Source organism: Leptinotarsa decemlineata, unplaced genomic scaffold, assembly GCF_025532065.1.
Source record: "Leptinotarsa decemlineata unplaced genomic scaffold, Ldec_3_MD MMD2_tig00003308_RagTag_RagTag, whole genome shotgun sequence".
In the NCBI taxonomy this organism is placed as follows: Eukaryota; Metazoa; Arthropoda; class Insecta; order Coleoptera; family Chrysomelidae; genus Leptinotarsa; species Leptinotarsa decemlineata.
In genome coordinates, this window is record NW_027412586.1 from 2,423,446 (window position 1) to 2,449,719 (window position 26,274).

At 33.7% G+C, this 26,274-nt stretch overlaps 1 protein-coding gene across 1 annotated transcript; it reads right to left on the reverse strand.

Moving 5' to 3' along the window:
* Positions 1–606: 606 nt before the first annotated feature.
* On the reverse strand, positions 607–25,598 carry LOC111509480 (chitinase-3-like protein 1). Its single transcript, XM_074177840.1, has 10 exons — positions 25,540–25,598; positions 25,380–25,453; positions 23,341–23,517; positions 18,193–18,425; positions 13,737–13,864; positions 8,878–9,004; positions 5,000–5,185; positions 3,601–3,723; positions 2,850–2,969; positions 607–1,014 (listed from the first exon to the last, which is right to left on the reverse strand). Exons 1-10 carry the CDS (start codon positions 25,575–25,577, stop codon positions 673–675), a joined length of 1,548 nt encoding a protein of 515 aa, XP_074033941.1. The 5' UTR covers positions 25,578–25,598; the 3' UTR covers positions 607–672.
* Positions 25,599–26,274: the final 676 nt, after the last annotated feature.

The window sequence follows — 26,274 nt, forward strand, 5'->3', positions numbered from 1 at the left end:
TATGTTGTTGGACAGCATGTATGCGGCTTCCTTGAATTTTCTCCTAAACCAATGTTCCTCTCTGTGTATGATCTCAGCATGGGACCACTCGATGTTGTGTTGATGGTTCTAAACATGGTCTGCTATTCCTGATTTGCTGGTTTCTCCTCACTGTGTGTGTTTCTTATGCTCGGCAATACGAACATTCGAAGGCCTCTTAGTTTCACCAATATGGGATTTTTCGCACTCACAGGGTATCCGGTAAATGCAATTCTTGGAATCGCAGTCCGCGTTTGGTGGCCTGGTTTTCGTGAGGCTGTTACGAAGTGTTACCAGATCTGGTTGTTTCAGGGTTTTCAAATCATTTCATATAATAGACAATGAAAGTCCGAACTAGTGAAATTCATCATGATTTTCTTCCTGATTGAAAATTATTTGTATAAATGCGAACATACTGAAGGTTGTTCACTCTCACACTGTATTTCTATGAATTCATCCACCGAAATCAAAAAGATAAATCTGTTTGAATATTACTGTGAAGTGCAGGTGTTCGAATGAATATTTTGTAATGGGGTTTCCAAGAAATTGTCCTGGTTCAAAGGCTCAAACAAAGAAAAAACCACAAAATTCATATGCATGCTTTATTATACTGTATTGAATATATGTATTTTCGAGATTTCATCAACCTAACGATCAACAGTCAGTAACTGCTGCTTTCCAATTACATACATTTTCACTAATATCGAAATATAAACCAGAAGGACAAGTGTTGGTTTTTGGAACGTATTTTCCATCTACTAACTGACAATAGTAAAAAATACTACAGTCGTTGATATCTCTAACGTAACCCTCAGATGTACAAAGATTGTTTGTTCCAGAAAAAGATTCGTCTGTATTTTTGTTAACATCGAGAAAACTGTTCGATGAGTCCTTGTCACTGCTACTTGAAGAATCGCTGCTACTTGAAGAATCGCTGCTACTTGAAGAATCGCTGCCAGTAGAATTGCTGCCAGTGTAACTTGATGATGAAATTTTCTGAAAAATCATTGGTATGAGACCATAACAATGCCGATATAATAATTATGTTTAGGAGGAAAAAATCTATTGGATATATATGGTGACTGTTAGATCAGTGATGATATATGAACCAACTGCCTGGTGGACTAAAGTTTCACAACAAACAGAGACAAATTCTCTTAGCTACCTCTAGTACAATGAGCACCACCACACCTTCAGTAGTCATGGGAGTCTCTACATGTTTCTGAAAAGAGATGATATGAGAACTACAGAATTGTACATATTACTAATTGTCTTATGCAGAGCCTATCAGATTGAGGTTTCAAAATCACAGTATTCTGATATTAACCTTCGACTCAATGCCATCAAATGTTAATTACAAAATGTCTATACAGTTTCAATCTCCAGAAGAGAGAATTGAATATTCTGAGAAAAGAAAATACTAGCTATTGGTAAACCTATTTTTGTGGTGCAGATGTGTACAATCATAAACAGATATATCAACCGGCCTAAAAAATTTCCGACATTGATTCATATGTGGGGAGATTGATGTACCACACACATAGCTCTGGAAGTACTTTTGGCTGTCACCGCAACGTCCAAGTAAATAGTCAACTGCCAAAAAAGTCTCTGGTCGATAGAATGAAACAGTACGAAAAGTTTCGTCTGCTATGCGGTAGATATCATCAGTGATATATGCGTCGACTCCGGAGACAAAAGTTATATCTCGAAGTCTCAGCAACATATGACCTCGGTCTACCAGACTGGATTTAGTTCTCTCTAAAAATTAGTTCTGATCTGGATTTCTGATTGAACTGGCCTGGAAGGTAATGATCCTGCTGACACTCGTGCGAAAGATGGTGTTGCCAGCGGTTTCGTTGAACTGCAATTTTATATTCGTATCACTTTGGATTTTGTCAAATACTCGACTACATGAAAAGATTTAACCTTGTGGCATTCATACATTTTTGGTCTGAACTATCATATGAAAAGTACTGTCTCAAGACAGGGTATGCCGTTTCTACTCGGAAGATAAAAAACAGCAGAACCACAATAAACCCCGTTATAGTGGACTCACTTTAGAACTAACCCAACGTAGATACGAGGGAAAAGGTTATCGTAGTCTAAGTTTTCTGCTAAGTGAACAATAACATTTTTTGTATCCCACTAAGATCCTGTATCCATTTTTCCAGAAGGTTAATATTCGAAGAACTAAGACAACCAACCATAGCCCATCATCTGTGAGGCAAAATCCTCGAATATGAATTCAATATATTCATATAAATAATCACTTGTAAGATAATTATTACTTTTGTCATCTCTATGCAGGGTAAATTCCAACATAGCAGATTTCGATTTCGATAAATTTTATCCAAGAGAGGTTTTCATGAGGTACGACAATACAAAGAATAAATGACGAAAATCGGATCTTCTGGAATTGATAACAGAAAATTGATCACTCACTCATATTAATTAAATTCGTTTTCATTAGATTTTTTAAAAGAAATCGTTATTATTCACTTTTTGTTCTGAAAATTTATCTGGTTACCTATAAATAATCGTGATCAATTAGTCCTCTGCTTGAAATATACCTTTTTCTTAGAACACATGTTATTTGTAAAAAATGCAAATTACCAATTCAACCGAAGAAGTTAATGTGTAGTGAAATGAATGCAGTTATTATCACGTATACAAGTGGTTACTATTCTAAATTTTTCTTTGTAAAGGAATGTATTCCTTCAATATGGATATATACAAACTACTGATTCTTCCCTTCGAATTAAAATGAACAATTTCACCCAAATGAGAATTATTTTATGAATAAATGAACAGATATGTCCATTTCAACTCACCAGAACTTCATTAATAGCTCTTAGGAGAGGGAATTTAGTACCAGATACCCCTCGGAAATCATCTGTTTCTATGGACCATACCATCACTCCACCAAGGTTTGCGGATTTAGCGTATTCCACCTGTACAAAAGGACATTATGTGTATAATGGCTGAGCAAAAAGAAAGATCCCAAAGTATACTAAGATTGAACATTCATTTGAAATCAAAATATATCACTGAACCGTTGAACTACGAAATTAGAAATAAGATTCAGATTCGATCAATATCTATTCATGATTTAATGGTTGAAATTTCAAGTATTGAAAACATTCACAAACATTTTATCAGTGTTATGGAGCTTGAGATACGTGACTACAAAGACATACGTTTAGGAAAAGAATCAAAACAAACAACACTTTGAATTCTTCGACAATTTTTTTTCTATAATTTTTTGATAGTACATATTTTTTACAGTTATATTTTTTCATTTGGAATAGGAAGAAGAAGTATATTAACAAAGTTGAATGTATTATAAAATTTTAACTGATGAATAGATACCATAGTCAAATATTTTTACAAAACTGAAGTTATCACTACAGAAAAAATATATACATGGAGCTTGATTTCTATTCCACTTATTCATAAAAATTGGTTTGTGTAGATGAAGAATTATCGTGGGTTATCCTAAACTGTGCAAAATTTATCAAACCTCATTTCCGTGATTGAATAAATATAGTTCGAAAGTTAATTATGTATTAGTAACATACTCACTTTCAGAGTAATTGACTTCGGGTCATCGTAGCCTATCCACTGATCTCCACTATACATGTGAGGAACTTTCTGTTCATCATCCCATACAATGGTCCATCCTCCTGCAGCTTGTTTTTCTACAATCTGTGAATATGAATATGATATGAAGAAATATAAATTCATTCAAGAAGATTCAAACTGCCTGAAAGGTCTCTAACCCTGGTCTTCTGGAAGCAACCAATAAAAGTTATTCATCATCATTGATTATGCATTCTGATTCCATTTTTTCTAATCCAATAGCTGAATTGTAAACGATACCTAACTTTCTACGGAATATTTATATGATTGTGAAATGATATTTGTTATAAATTGATACCTATTACATTTACACTACTTGATAAAATATGTTTGAAAATCTGTTCCCCCATCGAATTCAAAACTGATTGAAAATAAAGTTTGATTATTTCACATGGGCTCAAGGAATAGGTTGATGATATGTCTGAGTATGTTTCGATCTATTACGTAATTTCAGCCCTGATATAGAACAACTACTACAATGAGCAATGGTGATTATGAGTCATAATACTAATACGAAAACAGTGAGGCAATTAACCAGTTATGTGTTAAGAACAATTGTGAAGAAAGTGCAATATCTTCCAGACTAGTGATTCTGCAAAAGATACTAGTGAACATATATAATGAAAACGTACATTTCAAGAAGCGAAAATAAAATTGACAAATTTTTGTGAGCATCCTCGAGTGACTAGTACAGTTCAAATATCTGTAGTATTTTTTAACTTTAAAATATTGTAGGATACTTACATTACATTGAACTTCCATTAAAATGTTCAGATTTAGAACTGAAGTTACCGAAGAACGTTTCGTATAATGGTTTTGAATATCAATGCATAGTACTTTTTTTTTAATATTTTCCAATATACAAGGTAGCCAATAGAAACATGGAGTGTCAAAGTTACGTGTTTTTGAATGAAATGAGTAATATAAGAAAAAAATTTGTGGAAAATATAGTATTATTAGGGCATATATACCAAGTGGTTCAGAAGTAATGTCAAAAATAACGTCAAAATTTTGATCCATTGAACCGTTCTCATCTTCAATGAAAACTCATTTGATGAGTCTGTTTTCTTATGAAGATGATTTGTAGATTCAGCTATTCCATTAACAAATCATAATTGGTACGAAATAATTCTAATTCCGAGTGAACTGAAAGTCGAAAATAATTTTTTTCTTGGCTTTTTTAAAACCTACCACTGATTTTTTTCATTCAAAATGTAATATCTTTTTGGAGAACCCTTTTGGAAAATATTGGGTTGTATAGGTTAATACGAAGCGATTAAAAGAGCTGGGTTGCTTCTCCTCCTTAGAAAATCACGAAAAATATTTGAACACCGCAACTCACCTCATTATATCCCAACATACCGGGTTCCAAAGTGTAAGGACCAGAATTTCCAGCTCCGGATATTGGTGCTCCTAGAGCTACTTTACTTGTACTAGATAGAGTGAATGTTCTTCCGTACAATGCCAAACCAAGTACTAATTTTTGAGGTTCAGCACCATTGGCAATCCAACCTTTAACGACGGAATCCTGTGAATTGCGATTAGTATAATAGGATTGGTTTTTGATATATATCAATTATTTTCGAATATTATTTTGAATATTTCAATTGCGATGAAATATTATTTCAGAAACTTGCATTTTGAGGTTCTCGTTAAAAAAGCTATTGAGTGATAAGTGGTGACAGGTGGTGGTGATTGTACTGGAGAAAATTTTCTGAAGCGTGTTAATATCGGTACATGTGCTGAAGTAATGATTCACTTGTATTCAGTTTAGAAGGTTCAGTCCACAATATGTACCGTTATCTAAATGCAATAGTTCTTGAAAAGTATAGTTTGGAGTGTGTTCAGATGAATTTCGAAGCGATGGGTTGCTGTATTATGGCGCGTTCTCTAATACCTACTTCTCATAAGAGTTTGTATAGAAAAAAGATAGGTCTCCAAATTTCCTTCGACGTTCCAGGCTATAAAAGATGAGTAAAATGATTGCATCTAAAAACCGGAAAATGTCTTTTTTTTATCAAATCTAACAACCCCACAATACTCTCAGTTTCATATTTGCGTATATCAAAAGTCGCTAAGGTGTGTGTAACTTCCTGAAGACGATTTTTCTATTCCAGTAGCCTGAATGTTCCAAGACATGTGATTGTTTAACTTGACATCTAAAAAATCAATCGATGCAGACAGCGAAATTGTGTTCTCCGAAATTATGATGCTTGTTTCGGTCACAATCACTTTCTCAGAGAAAACTAATGGTTGGTTTTTCCTAGCATTCACTTCTATTGGTTTTCTGTCACCCCATGTCGATTTTTTGTAGATCTCTATTGAACGGGGAATGTTCCTCAATTTGGGTTATTACAGCAAATGCAAGTTTGAACAAAATGAAGTTGAGTTTAATTTATGAGTTTTTCAAATTCATTTCGAAAAGTATTCAAATTGATGTTTCAAATATTGGGTTTTAATTTTAAAAGGGATTTGTTTTTAATTCATATATTGGCAACAGCGTCTATATCAAGTTGAAATAATTTATACGTACCTAGATATTCTACTTTCAAAAAGAAAAATTATTTTTATAAATCAACAATTAAGACAAAATATAAATTATAGTTCAAGACCACCTCCACAAGCCACTTAAACAACAGTTGTTTTGTTATTTATTTATATAGAGGAAGATAGGTTAGTTGCACAAAATGTCATATATCACAGAATGTCTCGCAACTCGGAACATAAGTAGACAGAACAGCACGCCTCTGAAATATGTCATCTTTGTTTGTCTCATACAGGTAACAGATTCAGTGTTCTTTTTTAGCTATAACCGATGTTGCCAAATAGTGAAATAGAAACGAATCCCTTTAAATGTAAATTTAAATATTTTTTTAAAGAAAAAGGTTGAAATGATAAGTTTAAAATGCGTTGTTTTAGAGCTCTTTCATGAAAACTACTTAATTTTCATCAGGAGGAACATTCCCGTAGAACTTTTTTTCGCTGAAGACGTTCATGTGAAGCTGATCTTATGGCATCAAAATGAATACTGCTTTCATTAGCAAATCAAAATACAGGATTTGTTATTTCTTTTAATGGATCGTTGATGTATGAAAACAAGGTTGGAAACCTTTTTCTTTTAATGGATGAACACCAGCTTTGAAAAGGATAACAAATATATGACAATCGATAGTTATTTGTAAGAACCGGTTTTTGATAAAGCTATGGAGTCACGAACAAAGAGAATTTGATATGCCATAACATCGAAGGTAAATGAGTGAACCTTCATACCAGATGCGGTTGAAGGCATTAGAGATTCCGAGCTCAAAACCCTCCGTGTTTCACGATTGCATTATTGAAAAGGTAGGTGACATAATGTAGTAAGGTACCGGTAGACGAGACTATTAGAGACAACAGCTTCCGGGTAACTTTTGTTAAACCATGATTTGTCTTCAGAAGATCGCGTCATTGAAAAAATGATTTATACATTCAAGCCTGATTGAATGACCTCAATTACTTTTTCATGTTTCAAAAAAGGGTCTAGCGAGGAAAATTTTCAGAAATGGCCATTTGACTCACCTATACTCTCAATCTTTGCACAGTTTCAGTTGTTTTTCGAAATGTATTAATAAATTACTCAAAACTGAAATGAGATTTTAGTCAGACAACTCCACAGGAGATTTCACGGTGAAGTATATAGATCAGTGATCTCTCTCTCTCTCTCTCTCTCTCTCTCTCTCTCGGTAAAAATTGTTGTGTGCTCATTAATAAATAATTTCAGTAGAGCCGCTGCTTATTGCAAAAGCATCTGTTTCGTGTTCTTGTATATCTTTGATATTTGGAAATTAAGGCTAGTTGATATGATAATTATTAAAGTCACTAAACGTATAAATTCTCGGGGTAACTACTCTGAGAAAATATATAGTGTTTGCAAAGAAGAAAATAGTTTCTTGTACTGTGTCCCACCTGGAGATCAATGAACGCGACTTATGGATCTAAAGATTTTGTGTAATGTTATCGTTAACCACGTGATATCAAATATCTGAGGTTCTATTTTTTCTTCTTCAGAAAGGAAGGTTACTTCGAAAACAACAAATTTCAAATTCTGTCTATATTACTAATTAAAGCCGTATCCTGGGCGACGAAAGTTGACAAGACTTGTTCCAGCACTGATTTTATTTTCTTTTTTTCCAGTCCATTTGGGATTCATTTTCTGAAACGTTGTGTCAAATTTGTTTGTTACTATTTCCACTATTTCAGTTATTGTCCTATTTCGTTTCGAAATTTTATTTTATAATCATTTCAAAGTAATGAAGTACCTCTTATCTGAAGAAAATAGTTTTCCTTTTATTCAATTTGCCAATATTTCAATATCAAATTCTTCATCTCGATGAGTTATCCAGATTCATCATGGTTTGTAATGCATTTTTTATTTCTTCTTTTGTTCATGTTCATCTTCATGCTTTGCTGAAAGACTCCGCCGCAGATCTTTTATGCATACGTCTTTTTTGTCCTAATACCTGAGCTAATACCACATTGACTATTACTGGAGTTTTTTCCCAACAACAAACCGTTATTTCAACACCTCGACACGTATTTCGATCACCAAGTTATCATCTTCAAGAGGTTGATCTTCTTGAAGATGATCACTTGGTGATCGAAACACGTTTCGAGGTGTTGAAATGAAATAACATTTCGATGTTGGGAAAAAACTCCACTAATATTCATTACTACAGCAAAGGTTCTAAACAATGCATCACAAAAACTACATATTGTTACAGTCTGTTCAATATTTTAACTGCCTCTTTTAGCTCCTCGGCTCTCGTGAAATTCTTGTTTATTCCTTCAACTTTCTCTAGGTTCGATATGACAATATCCACCCTACAAAATATTCTTCCTGATTTTATATTATATTTTTACAGTTTTATACGTCAGTCACTGAAGGAACTTTACTTTTTTACTTTACTGTTTTATCACGTACTAGGTACCAAATTTTAAGCATAATAATTTATGTTCTTGGTCATTTTAATTTCTTCATATGACTAAGGCATTTTTCTTCATCTGATTGTATGAAATACCGCTCTTCCATCGCTGAATGACTTAAATGTCGATTTCCATCACATGGTAAGACACATGCCAATATGCTTTATCTGTAGTTCTTAGAACAAAAAACTAAATGAACTGTTTTTATATCACAGTATTGAGGTGGTGATATTATACTTGAAAACATATTTTACTCACTATATTCAAATTTTGTTCACTGGCAGTATCGTCTAAGTATGAGGCATATAGTGGAGCATTATGACCTGTGAAGCCATCCCAAGATGCGTGTAGGTCGTAGGCCATAACATTAATGAAGTCCAAATATCTGTAAAATAGTTGACATTTCTCAATCTGATATATCGTTTCATAACAAACTCTTCAATATTGATATTGTAAAACTAGCGTTATGACAATTTATATATTTTTGTGTGCATTATATAAAATATTTTGAACAAAATATTTCTCATTCAGTTTCCTTAACCTGTTTATAATTTTAATTTGTCATACATAATTTGATTTCAATTAAAGAGACACCGGTAGATAGCTGTTTCAGCCTGTTAGGCATCATCAGTAGCGGGTTGTATATTTGGATAGTTCAGGTTGAATATACAAACTGGATGTAAATGGTATTACAAAAACAGCGACACATGCTTCGCTATACAATAGATTCCTAAAGCGGAAATAATAAATAACTTATAATTTACAAATATTTTATACTTTCCAATTTTAGTTACTACCTACAGTGCAATAAGTATTCTATCACCTGAAGGATCAGAAACAAACTCATTGGGTTCCTGCAGAACCTGACAAATGATATTACATAATCATTTATTCGTAGTATGATATGCTGGTAAAAAAATCAAGCAGAATCGTATTATTGAAATCATTCAGTCATCCATAAGATATTCTGAATTTTGGAAGTCATTGATTACCAAACGATTGAGTTTCAAATATTTCTTCTGTGTACGAAGAGTTTTAAATTGGTGATTGAACTCATGCCACTCTTTGAGGAAGCTGTTTCTATGTTCATTCATGTGTGCTTTAAACGTTCTTTCAGTTTTAGTATACAGAACACCGGACATGACCCACATGGAGATTCATATCTATCAGATCAGATTCAGATTTATCTGACACCAAAGTCAACCTTTTTTTTGCGTTCTTGAGATATTATTGGTTTCATAAGCTGTGTTACACCTCAATTTCGTAGGACAAGAGTTTCAGATAGATCAGAGTTCATAAATTGTCATGTGGATGATGTCCTATGTTTCACATAGATCAAACTGGTAGATAATTTCAAATACACATTAGTTAAAATTAGTTAAATGTATATTAATTTTCAGCTCAATTCCAAACCGAACTTACTGGAAAGTATGGAAATCAACATATTCAGAAATTCACTTATCTCAAGAACTACTGAATGATTCGCCTCTGTTCTATTTTGTCAACAAAAATCTTACATAGAATAAATGACCATTTTTTTTTCGAGATTGAAGTCGAATTGTGTTAATTGTTGGTTATTACAATATGTTAAAACAACGATAAAGATAAAATGAATACAACAATAAAAATTAATTGGCGCTCCGGGGCGACTTCATTGATTCCAGTGGCGCATTTGCTTTTTCAGCTGCAGGAAAACCCGGAAAACCTGCAGCACCACATCATCTGAAGATCTTGACAACATAGCTCGTTTCAATATGTCGTTCACTTGGTGATGTCGAAATATATGCCCTGCACTTCACCTGCAACTCAAACCATGTGTACCTTTCTCATCAACTATACTACCGCAAAGACAAGTATGAGAAACACAAATAGATGAACCCATCCTAAGTCCTACTGCTATTCTGAAAGATTCATCATCTAAAAGTGTTCCAAGAGATGCAACAGGTAAAGCATTCAGCCAAGCACCCGATTCCTTGATCATTGCTGCTTTCAGACGAGCCTTATCGTATACACTTGTAGATTTCAGAAGTTTATCAGTTATAATGTTCAGGAGAGGTCGGTCCCATACACTTTGTATTTTCTTTTTATCTGTAGGAGCAATATTAGTTGCAGCATGCCAAAGTGATTCACCTTCAGAATAAAAAACGTCTTTGATATTGATAAATATGGAAGGAAGGATGGAATCGATAAGATCGGAAACACTATTAACTGATGACAGAAACGCTGGTAAAGCTAAGGAAGAAGCCGAACGAAGCCCTAATCCCCCAAGGTTCACAGGAAGAGTTTCTTGGAGCCATGAATCATTATTGAAATGATTGTTTGTAACATATTCCGTCGTGTGGCGGAGTAAATTATCAAATTCGTCAAGTTCTAACTGACTTGACCAAGTGGGGGAACATCTGAGGGCGTACATGAGTTTTGGAATCGCCAAACAATTTTTCAAAAGAAAAAATGCAACGTGTTTCGGAAGTTCATTCAATCTGGTGGTCAGCAATTTGAGTGATTCCCGTTTTTCTCGAAGATGTTCTGAAAGTGAATCTTTAGAGAGAGGAGCACCCAGAAGACTCCATTTAGACTTTTCCAAAATTCTTATGCCAGGAGCCAATTTCAAAATGGATTCGGAAATATTATTCGGAGTTGAAAGAGTAATCAACTCGCATTTTTCAAAATTTAGTTCAAGTCCAAGATGTTTTGAATAATCAATGATTTTTTCCAAATCCTTTGAAACACTATTTTCATCGCCAGCGATTGAGCCATCATCCAAATACCAACAATTAAATTCGGATGATAAGCTTCTAGTAAGTTCGTTGATGGTCAGGCAAAAAATAGCAGGTCCTAAAGGATCACCTTGTTGAACACCTCTCTCAGACAGAATCAGATGTTCACCAAAACTCAAATAGGAGGCTGATTTGTAACACTGACTTAAGAAGGGATATAATCCTGGAAACGAATCTTTGACCTTACGAAGCATGATGTTTCTATCAATCATATTGAAGGCATTTTTGAAGTCTATTTTCAGGAAAATTTTTGAATCGGGATTTGGATGAAGATTAATATATCTACGAGCAGCATGAGCAACAGCTTCACATCCACCTGCAGTACCGAAACCAAACTGTAGTGAACGTAACATCGATCCTAGTTCGTCTTTAATCCTCATACAACCAAGTTTAGCTACCAATCGACGATAAAAGGTACCGACGGTAATAGGTCTTACTCCTCCATCTTTTTTCCGAAGAGCACACAGTGAAGCGCCAAAAAGTATAGGACAAATTTCTGGAGAAACCCTACCAGTAAAAATGAAGTTACATAATTTTGTAACAGAAGAAAGAAGTTTCTGTCCTGAATTTCCAGAGCTGTGACTAATGAGGTCTTGCATATGACTAGGGCGGAAAGAATCCAAACCACCAGCAGAACCAGAACGAAAAGATTTAATTGCCTTCGATACTTCATGTTCTGAAAATTGGAACACCGGAAACTCTGAAAAAATCGTGTGGTAGTTGCGAATCCAGAGAATGTGTGGAGGAATCTGATCGAGGGTGTTTTGATCGGAGAACTAAAAGTGTGGATTCATCGTATTCGGTCAACGTATCACTTGAGCTCAAGATTCTGATAGCTGACCTGATGTCACCATCAGCTATTTTACTCAAAACAAGCTTAGAAAAGTTTTGGTTATATTTCCTTTCATCGATTTGAGATGGAATGACATTGGTCTTGAAATTGAGAAGTTTGATGTTTTTCTTTATGAGAGATGCGAGAGAAGATCTACGGGAGTCCTTGGCATGTGGGATGGAGAACAAAGTATAAGGAAAAGTTAACAAGTTTTCCCAGCTTGTTGGAGAGTTTGTATGTGAGCATTCTTCTATAATTTCGCAAAGGGCAGAGGCAGAGCAATTTCTTGCAGATTTGGGAATCCTTTTTATAATGTGACTGGATCGTTTCAATGAGGACAATTTTTCATGAAAAGTAGTATTGAATGACGTATCTTTATTAGAATGAGGCAACAGAACAGAATCGACAGCTTGTGTGAAAGCTGATTCATTCAAAGAGGATTTTGTATTAGAAATTTTATGAACTCTACCATTATGAATTTTGAGACCTTTCGTTGTTTTAAAGGATTTTTCACAAATTTCACAGAATTTGTTATCAGGAGAAAGGCCATCGTTAGCAGTCATTGAAATGAATGATATACAACTACGGTTTAAAGTGAGCAAAACATGTGTTTTATATATAAAAGATATCTTTTAAGAATACTTAGCTTTTAGTTGAACTGGTCCACTTGAATTGAATGATTTTTTCACTTCCTGAATTTGACGAACTTATTTTAAAATATGACAGTTGTCAGAAAATTTCTTTAAATGTTTAAGAAGAACTGAAAACTTATGTGAATTTCTGGAACTTCATCTAGCTTTTCCTAAGACGACTAATTATTACCAGTCCGTGCAAAGCTTATTGTTAAATCATCTGAAAATGGAATTTTTAACAGGCGATGATCGACTGTATTGTCAAACATGCGCCAAACTAACTGACTGTTATAAGGAAACAAGTATAGCTGAGGCACCAGTCAATCCAATAATAACACTGATGATTTTCAAACAAGACTCAACCTCTAACGGAAGCAATAACTTTATTCATCTGTTGTTACAAGAACCTAGTAAATTATACCTGTTCTTCGAGAGAGTTAAATCAATTAATTATCTGATTGAATTGTAGGTAGTATCTCATAATGAAGTGTATGAAATGGTTGTAGAATATAAGTTATTCAACATTATTATTTGGAGAAGCTATTGCGTTTATAGTGTTAAATTAAAATCCTTGTAGTGACAATTTTGCAGTAGATTGTATCAGCTATCACAAATATTTTTAATGAATTTCAGGTGAATGAATGATTTGTTAATCCTGTAAGCTGAAATATTCAACCCTACGTATTTCGAGTGATATATAGTTTGTTAGTTTATTGCGATCAAAAAACAGGTTTGGAATTCATTCGAATATCTATTATTCAAAATAATTTTTTTTGTTATGAACAGCAGATGTTTGAACTCGTTGAATATGAATTTTGTGATCCAGTTCTTTTTCACAAGTATAGTTTCCAGAAAAATTAAAAAACAAAAACTCACTTAGATATCGAAGGAACATCGTATGAAACTGCAACGGAAGCTGTAGTAGCTGCGACTGCAGCAGACAGTAATAGATTGTGCTTGTCGAATACTTCACGAAATTCTCTACATAGTTCAGCAAAGTTAGCCTGAAAAGAAAATAAACATATACCAACCAATGTGTTTAATATCATGTAGATCTCGTTGTGACAAATAACGCCTTGTTCTGGCAAGGATAGAAATGTTATAAAAAATAATATAAAAAAAAATTATGGTTACTAATCCATAATTCTGCGATCTGGCTCCAAAAATATCTTTATGACTGAATATTACAACATCTAACCAATATTATCCCTTTCAATTCCGCAAAAATCCTCCTCAAAAATTGATTTCATATGAAATTAGTCAACTGAACTTAATAAAGCTTAAACTAAAGTAGGTAGTTTTTGTTTCCTGAAATATTATGAATAAGTTTCATACTCGTACAGTTCATTTGTAACAAATACATGCTCCCTAAATTTTTCAAGACGAATACTTATCTCAAACAAATCACTATGTACATTACCCAGTTTTTCAATCTCAACCAAATGAAATAAATATGTTTGATACAGACGTAAGATGCAGCATAAAATAAAATCAAGTGAATAATTCAGAAATGAAATTAATTTTTTGACAAGGTATAATTTTATAGTATGACAAATAACTGGTACGATTTTATCTTTGGGTAACCAGAATTAACAAATATTTGAATAAACATTTGAAAGAGATGAAAGTGCTGAATACAATGTTTTTTTTACCTCTGTTCAATCGTTGCTTACCAAAACTGAATAAAACGTTATTATTATCTTCACCGAGTATCAATAGGTACAATTGTTATATAATAATATGGAGCATCTTCAACAGACTTTGAGATCGAACGGGTACAGTCTAACCGAGATCAACAAGGCCATGAAACTGAAAACTTCCACAAGTCAACATAGGGAGAAAACTCAAACGGTTGCACGTGCATTTCTACCGTACATCCCTAGGGTTGCAGACAGAATCGGAAGACTCCTAGGAAAGCATGAAATAAAAACATTGTTCAGCCCACCAGGAAATTACAACAAAGCCTTAGATCTGAGAGAGACGAAAGAGATCCACTATCAGGTGCAGGGTTATATCGTGTACCATGCACCTGCGGAAAAGTTTATATCGGTACCATCAAATGATTCATGGGTACAAGGCTAAATGAACATCGGAAAAACTGTAGATTAGGTCAAATAGACAAATCGGCAGTTGAGAAACACGCGGTTAGTGAAGGAGATCACACGATAGTGTTCGAAGATGTGAAACTACTTGCCCCCGATCATGGATACCACAGTCGGCTTGTAACGGAAGCCATAGAAATAAATAAACATATGGGAAACTACAACAGAAAAGAGGAGACGGTAACACTTATCTAAATTTGGAATCTCATACCAAAAGATGCTACAGCAACAGCGCAATCCAATGTTACGTCAATAACAGGGAATAACACTTCGGCCAATAGCAACGCATCAACACGGGAGGTGGAATACCCGTGTCAACATAGATACAACCTAGTAAACAGAAATCACCAGTCATCGATGAATCATCAAGATAAATAAACCTCTGAAGAAGCCAGCCACTCGTTCTGGCTAAACGTTAAGGAAGCAGTTCCAAACTACGACGGCCTTCAAATCCGATTGAAGACACTAACACTGAAAATCTCGGCAACGAAAGCCTTAATCAGTTTAATCCGCTGACAAGATTGAAAAAATTATCTTGATGATATTGATTTTCACTGTTCACTGTTGTATAAATTACAATACAGGAGTATCTAAAACATCCTACATAGTGAGCGTACCTTATTAGTGGATCCCCCTAACTTTCATCAATTTATTGCAAACATAATATTGTACATAAATGAACACTATCACATACAAATTGCTTTGGACAATTCAATCTTAGATAACCTATTGGGATTTGTTGTTGGTCTAAATATGAGAACCAATGGAATGCAAATATGTCGTTTGTCTTTATATTTAGCAGGAACTGAGAGACCGTTTCAGGGCCAATGTTATTAACAATATATATGAACAATCTTTTCAAAAAAAGTTCCGCAGATACTTAGATTCGCAGATGACACCGTAATCTATATCTATATACTAATATAAATGTGGAAGTTTGTAAGGATGGATGTATGTATGAAAGTTTGTGGCTCTTTCATGCCTAAACGACTGATAGGATTCAGACGAAACTATACATAAATACAGCTTATAGATCAGAATAAATAAAAGCTGCAATTCGCGAAGGTTTTATGTGATTTTGGTCATAATATACCGAGTATTATGTATTTAGAAAATCGGAAACATTACATGAAGATAATAAATCGTAATATTTTTTATCTCAAATAGTCGTCAATAAAAGTCCGGGATTGCATATATCTACTTCTTATGCGTTAGCCACTATACGCACATTTTAGAATAACTATCGAATTCTCATAAAAATTGATACAATTATTGTTTTGAGTAGTTAATATGGATAACTTTCACACACCACGCGTCAACCCGCGACCCAAACGCGGGTTGACGCGTGAGGGCAAACGTCGTTGATGGTTGTGTTAGTTTTGCGAAATTTATTTATAGGTAACATAACTCGATTCTCAAAGCTATTCATTACTTAGTGCAGTTAGCATATTGTTTCAAGTTACTGTATTTTTTAAGTGAAAATAAAAATTACTAAATGTAATGCCCGCCTAAAATTTGGTATGTCACGTTAGTATTCATGACAGACCATTTTAAACAAATTTTAAACGAATAGTTGTATTATCCTTAGCTCGCACAAGTTTCTCAACTTCTGAGAGTTGTCGTTCGTATGGAGGTGACAGCTGATTAATGGAAAAACAGATTTTAAACAGATCAATGTATTTCATTCTAATCCTTTCATTTTTTTTCTGCTGATGCGTTTCATCATTGTATGAGTGTGTACCTATTGATTGACTGACATGCTATTATTATTATATATAGCTTATGCTACTGAACCTAGAATCTTGAAATATGCAGGTAGGTTTTTTTGTATAGCGTAAATAAGCATCTAGAAAGGAAATCAGGAATTTCCACCCCCAGAGAGGAAAAATGAGGGTTAAAAGAATATATTGAGTTTGGTCAGTTTTGAAGTTGAAAACCTGAAGTTTATGATTGATAAAAAACTATTGTTACTATTTGTTCGAAATGATCTGTCACGAAACTCAATGTGACAAATTCATGAATATGAAAATTGGTATGATATGGAAGTGAAAAAATTCAAATACTCAGATATATCTATTTTCTCTCACATGAAAATGGAGTGATCTTACTTTTACTCAGTGCGCTCGCTGTCTGCTACATGAATTCAAACAATCAATTTTCTATCTAGACTTAAAAAAATTATTTACGAAAATTCAGTGTAAAGTCATTCAAATTATGAGAATATATATGTTAGGAAGATGCATCAAAAGTTACTTATGGATGCTGGAAATCTCTCAGAAAATATTCTGAAAATAATTCTACAAAAATTCCACAATATCCTAGTAATTTACTCCACAAAAAAAAGTTCTAGATCTCAGTTAACCTCATAGTATCTAGTGGTGTATTCATGAAAAAAAGTGAACTGAATATTTCCACTCGTTCCTATGTTACCAGAGAAAAAAATGAGTATGCATTTCTGGAAAAAATTAATTTCAATTACCTGGCACCGAAATTATACATTGATCTATCGACACTTTCAAAATTGAACCTCATTTTGAAAAATACCAGGAATGGTTAAAAAAATCTTCTTAACGAAAATTGGAAAATGGAGCAAATCAGAAAGTTTTTCTAAATCATACAAAAATTTCATACAGTCTTCATGAAATTTTTGCCATATTTATATTCAATTATATCGTACAACTCATCGTATGATGTGTATGTAAATTTTTTTACCATAGATAATCAATCTTTGTTCATCTCATACTATTCATTTTGTCCATTAAATTACTTCTAGATCATTGATCAATATTTTTTTAGAGTGCTCCAGATAGACAATATCTATAATATGATTTATTTTTTTTACTACAACAACACACTCACTTTACTTGTGAAAATTGATAAAAAAATTATTATTTATTATCATTATCATTACTATATACTCGATTGGTTGAACGCTAACCAAGTATAGTAGTCTCACATATATGGATTCTCAAAAATCAGCTTGCCTACTGTTATAGCAGATGTGATTAGAAAAACTATCGATGTTCAATCAGTGTTATTCTGTCTTATCGTTGCACTAATTCCTAGAAGTTTTACTTTAACTAATTCTAAGTGTCATATGCCTTATTTTTTATTAGATTTTGCAAGTCTTCGCAAAATTCATGAGGGTTGCTCAATAGCGGCAGAAACAGGTTTGGAAGATTTTTCGAACGATGAGTATATGAATACATTTTTTTAGGGAACATACTAACAATGTCAGTAGGCGATCCTCCACGTTGCCCTGGATATTCCCAGTCTAAGTCGAATCCATCAAAACCGTATGTCAATACCCAGTTCAGAGCAGATTGAACAAAGTTTTTTCTGAGTGTGGCCGATGAAGCAACTATTGAGTACTTCGTGGAACCTTCATTCCAACCACCAATAGCGAGTAGTGTTTTGAGATTGGGATTTATTTTTTTCAGAGCGTTGAAATTAGCAAAGTTACCTGAAACAAAGAAGTATTCTATTAACCTTATGAAAATGCATTATTAGAAAGTTGTTACGTTATGGCAAAATAATTTAGCAGATTTTTTTCGAACTATAACAGTTTTCGAATCTTTTGAGAAAATTGAGAAATGGGTCGATGAGCCACTTTGATTGGGAAAGAGCAAAGAAGATATTCTTATGAAACAGTCAATAGTCATAAATGAACTCCTGATAAATATGTTATGAGAAGAAAATACCTGAAATATTTATTCAACATATCTGAATGTTGAATGTTTGATAACATACAGATGTGTATTTACCCATGGGGCCTTGATAAAAGTATTGTTATTGTATTAAGGCTTCACTTGTGAATGCGGAATTTATGGAATCATAAACTTATGAGTGGTTAGATTAAAATTATGATTATTCTCATATCTAAGAGTTGATTTTTCAATAAAACTAAACTTCCTCCAAAAGTTGAACATTTTTTAGAGGTGGTAATGAATAAAGACTATTTTTTATTGTTGAAGTAAAGGAAAGGTGTAACAGATATTTTTTGGAGCAATAAATCTGAGTCATCGTAAACAAAAGAAATGAAATCATAAACAGTCTGGAGAAAAAGGACCATTTTTCGTCGGAGGATATCGAATATAGGACATTATAGGATGAATTGATGGATGTAGCCATTACTACGTGGTAGGAGATCATAATGAAAAAGGAAAATTCAAACTTATAATGTTTTTATAAAAACATGGAAAGTTTTATTTCTCGTTTTTCAATAAATTATAGGACATTCATTAGAAAATATAATGAAAATTTTACTCAAAATTTGCTTCCAAAAAGAGAAATTAAATTTAATAGTATAAAAAATTGCTTCGTGAAGAACTATACGCGACATTAAAACTATCCAAAATATGCAGGTATTTCGTTACGGTTCTTCTATCGCTATTTTGATGATACTATGATTCGACGCTCGTCGAATCGCAGTCCACCAAACGCGGACTGCGATTCCAAGAATTGCATTTACCGGATACCCTGCGAGTGCGGAGAATCATACATCGGAGAATCATAATCGCCCGAATGGAGCCAATTCTTAGTATATCCATTTACCACAGGTAATTCCCAGACACTTCAACAAAAACTTAAAAATTTTTTATATCACATACCTCTAATATTACTAATGGGGTTTTCCAACGTCTTACAATTTTCTGAAGGCTAAGAGAAAAATGAGCTGACACTGATCTGAATCTTAAACCTAACATGAAGTCTCTGGAAGAAGTTGCATATTTCACAAACCAATAATGAAAATTTCACTTAGTTTGGACTACAAAGATAATGGAGAAATGTACTTGAGTATATTTTGTTTCTCAGGCATACGCTTCACATTGAGAAAGATAAACACATTTTTTTAATTTTATTGTTTATTGTCCCTTCAACAATTCAGGTTATCGGAGACGGCATATTACATGTCACAGTAAACATAAAAATGTAAATATATAAATACACTTCATCTAATATAATCTAAATTTCATTGACTGAGCCAATATCGATTAGGTAATTTATAAGCTGGGAGAGATTGCAACCTTTCTTCAGAAGTTTGGCAAGAGTTGAAGAAAATCAATGTAGTTTTCAATGTCGATTGTAGGCTTTGCACTCGATTAGAATATGTTTCACTATTAGGGGGCAGTGGCATATTTCGTAGGTTGGTTCTTAGGTTTTTTCGATCAGGTGGAAGTGTGTCCAAGGCGTAGTCTATACAGGACGAAATCAGCACTAGCTCGTCTTTCATGTACATTGACAAATATTTTTTCATATTTATCAATACTTGTGATGCACTGTTTGGAACCTTTGAAGTAGTAATGCATATTACTGGAGTTCTATCCCAACACCAACACCTCGACATACGTTTCAATCACCAAGTGATCATATTCAAGAGGAAGATCAAACTGATCAAAGGTGCATACACTTTTCTGGATCTGAACAGTGTTCAAAGATTGAGAGGTAGCCTTCGCAATTCCTGCATCATCATTGTGCCAAGACTTATTAGTGTCCAATTTAACCCCCAACAAACTTATCGATGCGGAACTGTCTGTCCTGACATTATTACATCCAGTTCGGAAACATTTATCTTTTTGAAGAAAACCGATGCCTGGATTTTCGTGGCATTGAATTGAACCTGGTTACTTTCACCCCGTTTCGAATTCACCTCTAGATCCCCATCAAGATATTCAACCAACTCCTGCTGGTGAAGATATGCATTCGCAGCCGATTTCCTGGTATCCAAATGGAACGACGAGACAAGTGTGCTGTCATCAGCAAAGCAATAACTTGCATTCTCGTTTTTTTCTCAATAAATCGTTGACATACAATGAAAAGAGGGTTGGAGACAATATAGATCTCTGAGCAACACCAGCGTTGTGGGAAAAGTATTCGAGAGATATTCATCGACGGTCATTTACAAACGGGTTGCAAGTGAAAGGTTTTATGAGCATTCCGACGATCTCTACCTGAAGTGGCATGCGTTTGTGTATAAGCAAAAATTGTAGTGTGTAATCAGATAAATCAGATGAATCGTCGTTGAATGTTATCATTGAAAATTATACAATTTCCTCCACTAAATGGTCTAATTTCCACATGTGCCCCAACTAGTTCTACGGGATTGGGCTCGCAATGAAGACAGGGCAGACACAGAGTAATAATTTTTTGTTTCTGTGCCATCTTGTCGACTATTTCTTGGAACGAGCTCAATCAGAACATACCATGGACAATAGTATTTTCAAACCATATTTTCATCAAATGAAATGTTTTTTGTTGAAACCACTCATTGTTATCCGAATTTCTTCATGCATAAATAGTATTCTTTGAACTTTTCTGAAATAATAACTTGCATTATCTATCACAATCACAAAGTTAGGTGAAATGAGGTCTAACATTTGCGCAAAATATTATTCAAACACATCGTTGTTCATATCTTCATGGTAAACATTACAATGATTTAACCTAAACATCAATGAGCCACCATCAACAAAAACATATTTTTCAGGTGACGGCTTCAAACTGAAAGTTCAGCCTTCTGAAAATGCTTAACTTTAACTTGTTATGTTTTTGTCTTGCCACATCTTTCTATCAATATATCTTTTATTGATATAATGAATATTTCTATTCTCATGTCGAAAGCCTCTCATCTATATGCCTCCTCCAGCAATCAAGAAAGTTTTTTGTTCAAGTTTTCACAGCTGGAATGGATTCTCTTTGAAGGTTTCCAAAATTTCTTTCTGCCTATCATTGGTGACATACTTTGGTTTTCTTTCAATGCTCCCACTATTTTGTGAGAGTTCGGTATGTTTTCCTTAAAATGAAATAAATATACTGTCCTTCTAATTTCAGGTTTGTTGTTTTCATCAACAGGAACATATTTGTTTCCTAAAGATAGTTTTAGTCATTTCACAGCTTCATTTTTTCTCTCATTCTTGAAGTTACTTATCGATGATTTTCATACTTCTGTCATTTGCGAACACATTTCCACCATAGTATCATCGGTATACGAATGATTTTGGTGTATGAGAGCATCATATACATTAGGAATAATGCTCATTTTATCCGAACAAACGAAAAAAGTACATTAGCTCATTCGTTTCACTGGAGAGAAAACTGAAGTAGCCATTTCATTCTCACACTAAGTGTAATTTACAAATAGCACCACAGATCTAGACGTAATGTCTTCATCATTAATTAATTTTCTTCAGGTAATAAAATACTCAACTGAAGCACTATTGGATCGGAACAAATAATGGCGTCATCCTCTTTTCTAGTGAGTATTGAAAATATCTCAGATATGCCTGATTTAATTGTGAACTACTGTGGAGGTATGTGATACATTGAAACATACCATACATGAAAATTATTAAAATTTCATATCGAAATTCAAAAGTGAGTTTCATATTTTTGTTATTCAACGTATGCAAAAAAGCATGAAAAGACTTTTGGAATTTGTTATATCAAATTATATAACAACATTGGATGTTTGAATTCAATTCTACATTCTACAATTACAATTTCGTACTCTAAAAACACTTTTTTGTATGATTTTCACTAAAAAAGACACGCCCAAAGAAGCCATTGTGACCTGTTGCTTTCCTGTAAAACTGTTTAGTTAAAATCTCACAATGAAATGTTTCTCAAATACGTTATGGATTTTCATCAAATATAGCCCAATTCCATCATATATCAATTTTGTAAGTCTATGAAACAGACACTTGAAAATTATTTATCAATCCACTGCCTAAGAAATAAAGAATGACAACTCATCAACTCAGATGAATGATACGTATGCTTGAGTTGTACAATTAATTTTTTTCAACAATAAATCGTAGTTTTCAGTAATTATTGATTTCTACCTTAAAACCATGAAAGTTCAAGTTTTTCTTAAACTGTCGGAAGTGGTATAACGTTTATGATATCAACACATTTCAAGTAACTTGGAAATATTTTGAGAATTATCTGTTGTACATGAAGAGAGTAAATATGGTTCATTTGGATACTATACTAACACTTCGAGGAAGACTTCAAATCCACGGTTTAATATTGAAATTATCGATCAAATAAATACTGCAAAAAATAGAGATCCGTATCAAAATTTCGAAAGTCGGATACCTCATGTCAACATTCTATGATCATATTCTGATGGTCCAATGAAAGTTGCTGAGAGTGTGAACAGATTCTCAATATTCCTACAAATAAGTGAGTTACAGGGAAAAATATAATTCAGGAAATTCAGAACTTGAAAAAAAAATTCAAAAATAGTCAATTTTGCGTATCTTGCCATTATCTTTCTTTATCATTTACAACAACCTCATGCGAAGACTTGAATTCAAAAAGCCTTTTATCATGTTTAATAAATTTCTAATTTCAGTAGAGAAATAAATCCTACTCACCCAAGGTTATGTCCAGGTAAGAGTCTAAGGAAACCACACTTCCATCATTAGCTGTACTGAGTCCAACAAAACTGTAAATCAAATGTGTGCACAGAGAAGGATCTATATCGCTTACACCGAATTTTCCGTTACCATTTCGATACTTTGACCAAGTTCCATGATAACATATTATTTTATCTGAAAGATGAATTCATCAGTGAGTTCATAGTTCCGTTCACCACATACAATAGAATAAACTATTTGTTATTGTATCAGTTCAAATCAGTAGTGAAAAAGATCTGAAGATATTCAGACACAAGTTTGAATACATCTTAACAGATAAACACAGTGACAGGATATAAAAAAATTCGCTTACGGTTTTTAACCCTTGCAGTGAAATGTAAAACTATGTGTTTTTTGATTTCAGTTAAAATTCAATCATTATGATTTCATGAGCACCGTACTGATATTTTGATCTATATCAAAACAATTTTCATATTTTAGTTAATGGAGATATACTATATTTATGTTCGATATACGAGGAGAAAATTAAGGTGCAGAAAATTTTTCAGATATTACACTCATTACACTTTTATACAGAAGCCATTAGAAATGTATTACTTAGAGTTTCATAGAAATGAAAAGTGCTTCCAAAATCTATAATATTATATTTTTATTCTGTACAATGATCCCCTACTGTTGATCCTTTTTTGAACTCTGAGATTTCGAAAAATTGACAGCAAACTCTCTCACATAATTAATATTAGGTTGTTTCGAAAGTTTCTTCCGTGTGTTTTTGTAGCTCCATATCTCAATAAATATTGTTTTCGCCGTATCGTGATGTATAGAGCTCGAAAGAGAATTTTGTACTGTATACATTGATGCTGTTGAGTTTCTTACAAGTTTTAATTTCCTGCCTGTTTTCAGCTTATTCAAATATAATGTCGTTGATCAATTTTCGACCAATTTCCTCTTTGAATTCGAATTGAACCAAAACATTGCCGAAACGACTCAAAAATATTGACCAGACATTTGGCAATGATAGTGTTAATAAACGCACTCTCCGACGTTGGTTTGCGAAATTTCTTTCCAGCTTCGCTTCCAGCTAACTTCGAACATGAGCCTCGAAGTGGTCGACCTATAGTAATTTGGGACTGGAATTTGAGGACCTTGGTGTAATGGCGGAAGTAGGTGCCCCACTATTTGAAAGATCATCAGAAATTGTCATGTTTCTAGGTATGCACTTCTTTGCTTTTGCGAAACCAAAACGACCCTTTTTTGGATCGGATCGTCACATGTGACGAAAAGTGGATCCTCTGTGTCAACAGGACCGTGGTTTCATACCCATGAGCCACACAGGCACACCACAAAGGCGAAAACACACAAAAAAGACCATGTGGTCTGTATGGTAGTCAGCGGCTGGTGTGGTTCACCATAACTTTCTGCAACCGGGCCAAATCATCACTCCAGAGTCCTATTGTGAGGAAATCGACGAATTGTATCGAACATTGCGTCAGCAGCAACCGTCACTGATCAACAGGAAAGTCCAATCCTGCTCTACGATAACGCCCTTCCTCACGTTTCTTAAATCATCGAACGAAAATTGAAAGCATTCTGCCTCACCCACCATACTCCACAGACCTCTCACCAACCTACTACCATCCTTTTTCACCGGTGGAACCTTCGCCAAATAGAACCAGACAAAAACGGACTTCATCGACTTCATCGAATCCCGAACATCCAATTTTTATGCTGGCGGAATTATTCGACTTGTATTACATTAGCTGAAGTGCACTGATTCAAATTGTGCTTTTATCGATTAAAATGAATAAGTATCCACCAAGATATTACAGTTTGAAGCATTAAAAACTAACAGCTGTCATTCCATATTCGAAAATCCCATAAACATCTAACTCATCGTAATTCGATATCATGCTTTTTTATTCAATTATCATAATTTAACATTTTGAGTAAATCAACAATATCAGTTTTACTCATTATATCATGAAAGTATACATCAGCATCTAGAGATACTATAAGAAAAGCTTTTAAATATTTACCTGTGGCAGCTGACACAAATTCTGAAGAAATAGTGGCCACCGCTATCCATATAACGAATTTGCATAGCATTTTCCTTCAAAATATAAAGAAGGGAAATATAAAGAAAACTAGAGGTTATTTATATCAAATTGGGATAGTTTGCAAGCCCAAAAATCTCACCTGTTTTGTAGAATATCACAGAAACAGTAATAACTCATTTTGCAAAGATTCGCATTTATTTATATCACCGTCTCTCTAATCTTTAGTACAATAAATTACGTCAATTATTTTGCGAATGAAATAAAAATATTGAAAGTGATTTGCTATAACCCAATAAAGTAATAATAGTTATACCCTGAAATTACCAGAATAATTTTGTCGAATGATATCGAAGACAAAGAGTTATTGAAAGCAAACACACTTCATTTTCGGATTTGAATAACTTGTGTTCATGTGATGCACTGTTTGGAACCTTTGATGTGGTAGTGAATATTACTGGAATTTTATTCCAACCCTACTCAGTTATTTTTAGCACTTCGACACGTGTTTCAATCACCAAATTATCATCTTCAAGAGGTAGATCAGACTGATCTTCAATCCCTTGTCCCTTATACGCCATCTACGTATTTGAAAAAAAAATTGCTTGAAGATGATCACTTGGTGATTGAAACACGTGTCGAGGTATTGAAAATAACGGTTTGGTGTTGGGACAGAACTCCAGTAATATTCAACATGTGTTCAATTTTTAGTGGTATTTGGAATAAACTTACTGTATGAAAAGAACGTTCCTTCTGTGATATACGATAAAATTGGCCGATACTTGGTGAAAATCCATAACTGACGTATTAAAAAAAACATTTCATTTTGAGAGTTTCACTAAACGATTTTATAAAAACACAATACGTGTTTCGCCAT

What these genes read in the sequence shown, in the direction of transcription:
- LOC111509480 (XM_074177840.1), bottom strand. Translation starts at nt 25,577, where the DNA reads ATGAGTTATTACTGTTTCTGTGATATTCTACAAAACAG. An exon ending in CGAAGTCAATTACTCTGAAA is followed by an intron (nt 2,970 to 3,600) that starts GTGAGTATGTTA and finishes CCTTTTGTACAG; the next exon opens with GTGGAATACGCTAAATCCGC. An exon ending in GAGCTATTAATGAAGTTCTG is followed by an intron (nt 1,015 to 2,849) that starts GTGAGTTGAAAT and finishes ATGATTTTTCAG; the next exon opens with AAAATTTCATCATCAAGTTA.